Source organism: Quercus suber, unplaced genomic scaffold, assembly GCF_002906115.3.
Source record: "Quercus suber isolate HL8 unplaced genomic scaffold, Cork oak 2.0 scaffold_159, whole genome shotgun sequence".
Classification (NCBI taxonomy): Eukaryota; Viridiplantae; Streptophyta; class Magnoliopsida; order Fagales; family Fagaceae; genus Quercus; species Quercus suber.
In genome coordinates, this window is record NW_027069620.1 from 249,407 (window position 1) to 258,736 (window position 9,330).

The 9,330-nt window shown below is 33.6% G+C and overlaps 1 protein-coding gene across 1 annotated transcript; it reads right to left on the reverse strand.

Annotated features, from left to right (window-relative positions):
• Positions 1 to 904: 904 nt before the first annotated feature.
• On the reverse strand, positions 905 to 8,808 carry LOC136069267 (probable inactive ATP-dependent zinc metalloprotease FTSHI 5, chloroplastic). The gene is made up of 5 exons (XM_065777579.1): positions 8,698 to 8,808; positions 2,567 to 2,688; positions 1,814 to 2,015; positions 1,182 to 1,245; positions 905 to 960 (listed from the first exon to the last, which is right to left on the reverse strand). Exons 1-5 carry the CDS (start codon positions 8,806 to 8,808, stop codon positions 905 to 907), a joined length of 555 nt encoding a protein of 184 aa, XP_065633651.1.
• Between the last annotated feature and the right edge of the window lie 522 nt (positions 8,809 to 9,330).

Sequence of the window (9,330 nt, forward strand, 5' to 3'; positions counted from 1 at the left end):
CTATGGTTCAAGATAAAATTGTGCCTGTTCAACACATTGATTTTGTGTTTCTAGAGGAGTTCTATGGTGTCGTGGAATTGAAGGTTATTCTACTCTCAGTGCTTCCTAGGGTGATTTCTGATATGAAGGAAGTATTAAGCACCAAAGTCCTAATTCTTCATCACTACAAAACTCAAAGTCAAGTTTTTTTAAACCAAAGGAGTATAATGCAGAGCATAACCAAAAGTTATTTCAATATTTCATTTTAGATTTTCCATGGATAATTTCATATTGTAACGTAGTTATTTGCTTAGTTTGGATTGGTATCTAAGTTGGTAAGGATTAGTTGTTCATCATTATCATTTGTTTAGAATTATCGAATTAGTATTTGAAATTGTTTAGGATTATCAAATTAGTATTTGAAATTGTTTAGGATTTGTTTAGGAGAGTTTATCCTTATCTTTGTGATTTCTGGAAGCTGCATATAAAGCTTCGGATGATTTCTTTTGTATGGACAGACCATGATTATTATTATTATTGAGATTATTTGTAGAGATTACATTGTGTTTGTTTGGTGGTGAATCCAAACACCTTAGGTGGGAAGCCTAAGGTCTACGGTGGGACTAATCTAGGTGGGAAGCATAGGTTGTCCTACATAATCAATCCATCGAAGGTGCAATTATTCTTGTACCTCCATATCAGTCACAATAGCATAAAGGGGCTACAGTCCAAACAAAGGAGCTACAAATCAGGAAAATTATTCCACACAACATACAAAATAAATAATTTTAGTTTTGAAAGGAAAAATACAATGTTTACAAGAAGTATAATTCAATTGTGAAAAAACAGATTTTAATCCATGATCCGTTTCCCAAGCCTTATTTGAGTAGCATTAAACAACATAAGAGAAGAACTAAACACTCCATTAATCATGTGAAACCTCAAAATCCCTAGAATCATCCAAATGATTAACATGCATGCCTGGCAACAGATAAAAGCATCATTTGAGTAGCATTAAACAAGATAAGAGAAGAACTAAAAACTCCATTAATCATGTGAAACCTCAAAACCCCTAGATTCATCCAAATGATTAACATGCATACATGGCAACAGATAAAAGCATCAGCAATTTCTTACCGCAAACCAACTACAGTAGCTCATTAGCTCATCCGTATCAAGAAATTTGCTCCTAAAAGCACTACCTTCCAAGGCCACAGGAACAAGTTTTAGTTCTATGGGCCGCAAAAGTGCAGTCTTCTCAGCAACCTAAAGGCAGAGAATCTTGATGTATCAAGAGAAAATAACTAGAGAACTTTTCAATCAAAAAAATAAATATATAAAAAAAATAAGGAGGAATAGTATAGTAGACACCGCAGGTCAAGATTGTAATGATCTGCTATCCAAGAGGAATAGTTATTGACCATGGATGGCAAAAGAAAACTATGTGACACTTTGCAAATGAATTACAAACACCTCTTGTAATAAATGAACTCCTAGAGGTAACAAAAATTCTCGTGATTAACTAAGGGTTGATAAATTACAGTATCTAAAAGAATAATTCCCAGGATTAAACCATGGATTCATAAAGTACAGTGTCTAAAGAGTTATTCATTTAATGTACCAAAACATAAAAGGAACAACATATAGACGATAACAATTGACAGCCAAATAACTTTGCAGATATATGTTATGACAATATGCAGCAGAGTTGAACAAGGAAACAGACACTACCATCTTAACCAACTTGTCTACGATCAATTGACACAATTTCACTGATCTCAATGACAACATGAATGCTAATGTAAATAACCCATGAAACTGATTAGGCAATCACCTTAATCCAGTCTACAAAATCAATTAGGTCATTATCCATGGTTTCTTTTGCAGCATTGTGTAATATCTTTTCCCTCTCTGCTTGAGTTGGCCTTTGAAGATGAAATACTCTATCCATCCTACCAGGTCGCTGTAAGGCCGCATCAATTTGCTTGAGATTTCTCGTAGTAGCCATCAAAACAACCCCATCTTGTTTCTCAAACCTGCAACATATCATGATATAAATTGGGAATGTACAAGATGCAGACTGCTCCATTACTACTAATACAAAAGTTTCAAGTTTATTATCAAACTATATTGCAAAAAAATGAACTATGTTCAAGGCCAAAAGATTTAATGTTCACTTTTAGAGACAAGGGAACACAAATCATATGGCTAAATGAAATTCTTATTTCCAAATACTCATTTAGTTCATTCTTGAATAGTAACTAATATGACAATGACATACAGCAACATGTGAAATTGAAGCAGCCACCAACTATGTATTTTCCTCAACATGAAGATGTATGAAGCAATTATAGCATACACTGAAATTTTAAACATAGGTTTTAACAAGAAGCAGATAGGAAGTCCTTATAAATAAGGTTTAGAATAAATCCTGGAACCAAAAAAACAAAACAGGGAAAACAGATGGGCCATTTTAGAAATCATACAGTAAGACATACCATTATTTTTTTTTTTTGGGGGGGGGGGGGGGGGGGGTGGGGGGGGGAAGGAGGATTGTTACCAATGAACAGAAAAAAGGAGACAATACCCATCGAGTTCCACAAGAAGTTGATTAATGAAAGACTCATGATCCTGATTTTTAGTGTGAATGAACTGCCCACGTACACCAGCAAAGAGGTCGAAATCCTCCACAAATATGATAACAGGTGCCTAGAAGTGAGATTATGCAACTAGAAAAGGTTAGATAATAAGAAATGGAAAACTGGTCTGTTTCATTCAAGGATAAAAAAAAATCTAAGAATTCAAATTAAGCTCCCAAACTAAAAATAAAAATAAAAAAAACAAATAAATAAATAACAAACAAACAAGAAGAAGAAGGAAAACTATGATTTCAACATCATTTAGTGTACGTAGTAAATATTCTCTAAGGAACCCAAAAGCTTAAGCTAGTAGGCAGAAAGGCCCCATAAACCTATAACCAATCTCACAACCAACAACAAAGCCAGCAACAGATGCAAATGGGCCAAGCATGAAGAGACCGGAAAAACCATGCTCCACTACATGTTAGAGAATTCAACCCAAAAGCTTAAGTTAGTAAGTGGACAGACCCGTTGGCTACTTGGTGTTGTATGTGTTGTTGTGATGGAGAGTCGGTAGACCACCTTCTTCTTCATTGTCCTGTTACTCATTCCTTATGGACTTTTATGCTTCAGGCTTTTGGTATTCATTGGGTTATGCCAAGTTCAGTGGCGGGTTTGTTATCTTGTTGGCATCAGTCGCTTGGAAAACATAATTCGGACATTTGGAATTTGGTTCCAAGGTGCTTGATGTGAACTATGTGGTTGGAACGAAATTGTCGTTCCTTTGAGAATATTGAGAAGACGTTGGATGAGTTAAAAGTTTTATGCCAACGTAGTCTTTTGGAGTGGTCTCGTTGTTGGGGTTTTACTGATTCTTCTTCTCTCTCTGAGTTTATGTTTTCCCTTAGCTTAGTTTCTTGATTACTCTTTTTGTTGTGCTGTTTGTTCTATTTTTTTCTTGTCGTTCATTATCATGAACAACTTGTACTTTTCCTTTTTTTTCTCATTAATAATAGTTTTTCTGATTACCTATCAAAAAAAAAAAAAAGTAAGTGGTCTACGTTTTGTTTTTTTTTGTTTTTTTTGTTTTTTTTTTACCAGCGCCTCTTGCACTGTTCATGGAACATGAACAATGCATTAAGGCAAATGTACATTGTTTAGGGAAGTGAACAATAACTCAAAAATTATTTTTTTTTTATTGTTTTCAGCAATAAGTTTTCAATTTTCAGCAAAATAAATGTTATCCGAACATATCTAAGCCTCCATTTGGATATTAATGAAAAATGAAAATTATTTCACTATTTAACTTATTCTTGCTATTATTCATAGTCCTCATTGCACTTTTTGTTACTATTCATGAGTCCCATTATACTATTTTAGCTAATTTTTACCTTATTTACAATACTTTCAACAATAAATTTTCAGTAAAATAAGCGGTATTCAAACCAACCTTAAGTTTGCAATCCTAAATTTGTATCCTCAATATAGTAATACTTATATTATCTGTAACACCTCTTCTTAAAAAAAAAAAAAATTTAAGTTTACTTCTACCTCCTAAACTGGACTTTAACGAGGCTCACAACCCACACATTCACACCACCACCCTCCACATAATCCAGGAAACCCACATCTCTCTCTTTGCCGTGCCATACACTGCATCAGTGGCCCCACACAAAACCCACAAATCCTCTTTTAGATGTTAGAACTTAGAAGTAGGACCTCCACCTGCTTCAAAATCAAACAAACAAAACATATTCAGTCCTCCGCCATATCATATCAGCTGACCCACAAACACAACTCAAAAATCTTTTTTTTACCCAAAGAAAATAGAGCAAAGTTAATGGATCATCTTTTAAGAAACTATTTTAGGAATTTTTTTATGAAAAAAGAAATATTTTTAAAATAGTTTATTAACAATTAACCTAATTAAAGATATCCGTTAATATGCCCCCAAAAAACTATTAAAACCTCCACCTCATCAAGGATCCAAAAAAAACCCAAAAATTCTACCACGTCATCAGAACCACACAACGGAAAGGATAGGAGTACAAATCCGCAAACGCAAACCTTTAGTCCTAAGTTCCTTGTCCCACATCATGTTACACCAACCATTTTATGAGGCATGTGAATCGCTGGCGCTATAGCCAGCCTAAGGGTTTCAAATGAACCCCCTAAATTGGCCCAAAAAAGAATTATATATATATATATATATTTGTTTTGACCTTCTAAAATAAAATTTTGAATATCATAACCCTAAATTTATTTAAACCCAACTGAAATTAGCTAGAATATAATTATCTTAGTACCATTTTCATAATATTTTCACAATTATTTTTCAATAAAGGTTAAGTGGTAAGTTATAATTAGTTTTTATCTAAACCTACAACTAATACATTACTTTTTTACATTCCTTTAACAACTTATCACCTAGATTTTATTATGAAAGTATTGTATCAATAACACTACTCGTAAAATTGCTCATTCGTTAAGCACAATAAATAAATAAACATTTTCTTCAAACTCTGACTTACTATGTTGTTGACGACAAACTGAAACCGTTTTTCTCTACACTTTCCTTCTTCATCAGCCAAAAATTATACCACATTTAGCAACAATAAAAATAAATAAATAAATAAAAAGCAAAAAAATACACCACCTGTACAACCAACTAATTTGTGTCTTCATCTGTGATTTTTTCCTTATTATTTTTATCTCTCTTTCTTCTATTTATGTTTTCTTTTTGTTTAATCAAGTATATGGTTTGATAAGTGCTCTATAGATTTCCAAATCCAAGAAATCTTTTAGTGCTTGCTGCAATTCCAAGAAAATGACTACATGTACGCTTTAAAAACTACACACTTTAAAAGTAAAAATTTATATTAATTACTTGTTTTTTTCTTAAATTCACGTTGTGGGAGGGTAAAAGCCCAAATCCATATATTGGGCCTGGGGCCCCATTTAAAAATATAAGTATGTCCGAGGAGGAGTAAAAGATTGGGAAAGGCCCCAATATGGTGCATCACTTAAGGAAAGGGAGGAGGAATATAGTCCGAGTGGGCTGTTCTCCTCGGACTTGGAGAGTGTCGGTCGAGTGAATACCTGGGCAGCTTAGACGAACTTCCAGGAGGATCCAACGATAAAGGTGAACTCCTTGCACGTATGAAGGTGATAGAAATAGAGAAATATCTAGAGAAAAAGTTGCTACCACCTTGTTTAATACACTGCAATAACTTTTCTAGCCGCATTTATGTGGAGAAGACCCCTGAACAGTGCAAATCTTAGCTACCACCACTCATGGAGAACTAAAAAAAATACTTGATGTGACATGTACTCAAGTGAATGCTACGATGAAGAATAAGTGTACGATGAAGATGACTGAGACGGAGGCTATATAAATGGAGGAGGCCTCTGATGAAAAGTGGGATCAAGAAAAAGAGGGAAGAAGAGAAAAGGAAAAATCTACTGTAGCTCCAACAGCAACCTTAGCCATTCTAATTATAATTTGTCTCCTCGTACTCAAATTTATTCAAGTTCAAAGTGTTTTCACACTTGCTTTTATATATATATATATATATATATAAAGCCTTGATTAACTGTTGTAGACTTCACAAACAGCCCTAGCTCTTTTACCCACTTTCTACAAATTTTATTGTACTGGGCTTATTGGGCTCACATCCCACCTCTTTGGGCTTGGGCTACAAATCTTGGACCATACACATGTTTACTCCCAGTCCTACTCCTAAGTATGTTACTATTATTCTTTATCATATATTTTTATTTAATTGATATTACATATAAATATAAAAATTATTATTAATTTGACAATGTATAACTAGTTATTTAATTATATTTATTTATGCATCCAATGGTTGTTGTCTTAGTGATCTTTAAACTATTAATAATTTTTTTAAACTATTGTATAGTATATTTGTATTGCACAATAAATTGTATTTAGAATATTATTTTAGATTATTTTATATATTATGAAATTTGTATATACAAGAACAAAAATCAATCATTTTATTTTTTAACTCCCCTCGCAATAAATTCCTAATTCCGACACTATTGACCCCTTAAAAAAAATCCTAAAGCCACCACTAAACACATGATTTTTTTTTCATATATTAAATGGTGTTAATTAATACTTCTACACACACACACACACACACATATATATATTATATATATTATAAAAATGATGATAATACTTGATACTTTTTTTTTTTTTGTTTTGAATCCGATAATACTTGATACCTTAGATGTTATAGATATAACATTTCCCGTCTTTAAATGTTAGTTTGCAAAATGTGGCTCTTTAAACGTTAGATATCACGTGGCTCTTTCTTTCATCCCTTATGTTTGAATGTCTGTCAGGCATCTCTTTTCATAACTCTTCCTCCTCCTTTTTTACTCTTCATTCTCTTTAGAACTCCAGCTCTATTGTTCCTCCATGTTGAATCCGTAAGATTTTGATAAATTTTCTTTCTTGACAAATCTTCATTCATAGTGAATTAATTGTTATAAAAATATTTTCTTACTGGCTGACCTAAAAGCGTTTAACAAATACTTTTGGAAACTTTTTATACTGAAAAAAAAAAAAAAAAAAAACTAATTATTTTGATAGTTTTTTATATTTACTATAAAAGGTAGTATAAAACTTTTTAAAAATAGTTCATTAACAAAGACAACATTCTACCTGCTAACATTTTTGGAAATGTTGTACAATATTAGAAGCATTAAGAATGAAAAAAAAAAAAAAAAAAAGAAGAAGAAGAAGAAGAAGAAGAGAAGAGAACATGTCATAAAATGGTTGGTAGAGCATAACATGGGACACAGAAAACTTAGGATAGAGGATTTGGAACAGATCTAAATCCTTTGTATTACCTTTTATGTTCCACTAATACAACTTGCCACCTATTTTTAATTTTATTTTCTTTATAAAATAGTTAAAGTTTATAATAATAATAATCAAACAAATGACATACTATGATAGGTGAAATAAAATGTTTTTTAAATATTAGTTAAAAAGATAGTATGAGAAATCAAGTATGAAAATCTAAAAGCTTTACCATAACGGCTAAAATTTTGATTCAGTGTTCAATTATATTGGACACATTCGGATAAAGCCATATTTCTACTTTTGAACTAATGACATCATCGGAATGGATCCAATGCAATTGGACACTGAACACAATCCAAGTCCTACCACAAGTCCACAACAGCGATTACAACAATGGAATCTACCACATCAACTTATGTTATGAAAACTATACTCCAAAAACCCAGAAGCCTTACCACAACAATGATCCACTGCTCCCACACCCAAATACTTTACCAGGTCAGAGGACTAAATACCAAATACCAAATACCAAATACCAAATGATAGGCCAAGAATGTATTGACCCGTTCTGATGAATTAACTAATTAATTAGCCAAGTTAATTAATTAATCCGATTAACATGCAATACGCGTGGTAGCACAAAAAAAATCACCAATTAAGTTAATATGCAGTAGAAAATAAAGTTGACACAGTGATTTGTTTATGAATGAGAAAAACCTTCAAGGCAAAAACTCCACCGGGTGATTTTAAAGTCACCATTCCCGAGAATCTAATATTATCACAACAAGCGGTTACAAGTAAAGGAATTCCAGTATCTTATACCAACCTACATTTGAACTCTTATCCCAATACCCAATTGGACTTGTTATATGGTGACAATCTCTCCTTTTAATGTACGGCTCTCAATATGTGACTAACCAATTCGATGCACGGATACAAGTATATGACTAACCACTAACTTGAGAAGGATGTTGGCTGCAAAGTTCTTTAGTTCATCACACGATGAAGATCACGAAACTCCTTAGTTACAAAACCCTACGGCGTACAAATGCAGCAGCTTCTTGAAGAAGATGAACTAGGACATATGTCTCTAGTCACAATATGCTTGTGAAAAACTTTTACATTGAGATGCATCAGTTGTGATGACCCTTAAAATAATCCTTGTAAATGTTTAGGATTGTGAGAAAAGAAATCCTAAACATGTATACACGGATTGGAGTAAAATCAGATCTTAAAAAGTAATTTTCATAAATCTCGATAGATAGGTTATCTTAACATAATTCACATATGTCCTAATACCAAATACCCAAAAGCTTTACCATAGGTCCATAACGACGATTTCACCTCAAAATCTACCACATTAAGGGACCCACACCAAAAATTCAAAATCCTTACCACAATATTATCCATGTTGTACATTTAGGGTTGTTTTATAATAGATAATGTGCGGGTCGCAAATGAGGCCTATGGGCTCAGCCCCATTTGGGCTCACAACTTATTTGTTTATTGGGCTGAATTTCCTACTATGAGTCGTTCTCCAACTAAAAACTCAATGAGATCACTTTCCTCTTCCTCGGCAACGCACTACTTCCTCTTCCTCCCCTCAGATATTCTTTCCATTTCACTTTCCTATTGCCACTATTCTCTACCCTCCTTTCAACCAACCCTTCTCTCTTATCCTTCCCTCCTATTTATAGTTCTCAGCTCAGACGTAGGTTATCAATGCTCTCATAGTTTGTGCCACAGAGGGTCCAGTAAGATTTTCTCTAAGTGGGAGGTCAGGTATGGGTGGCTTTGGGACTTGGTTCCCACCCCCCTCGGCAGCTCGGCAGAGTCGGTGCGCGCTTAGTGCTACGGAGGGTCCAATCAGGGGGATGGTAAGTGAGAATCTAGGCTTGGGTGGCTTTGGGACTTGGTGCCCACTTCAGTTTA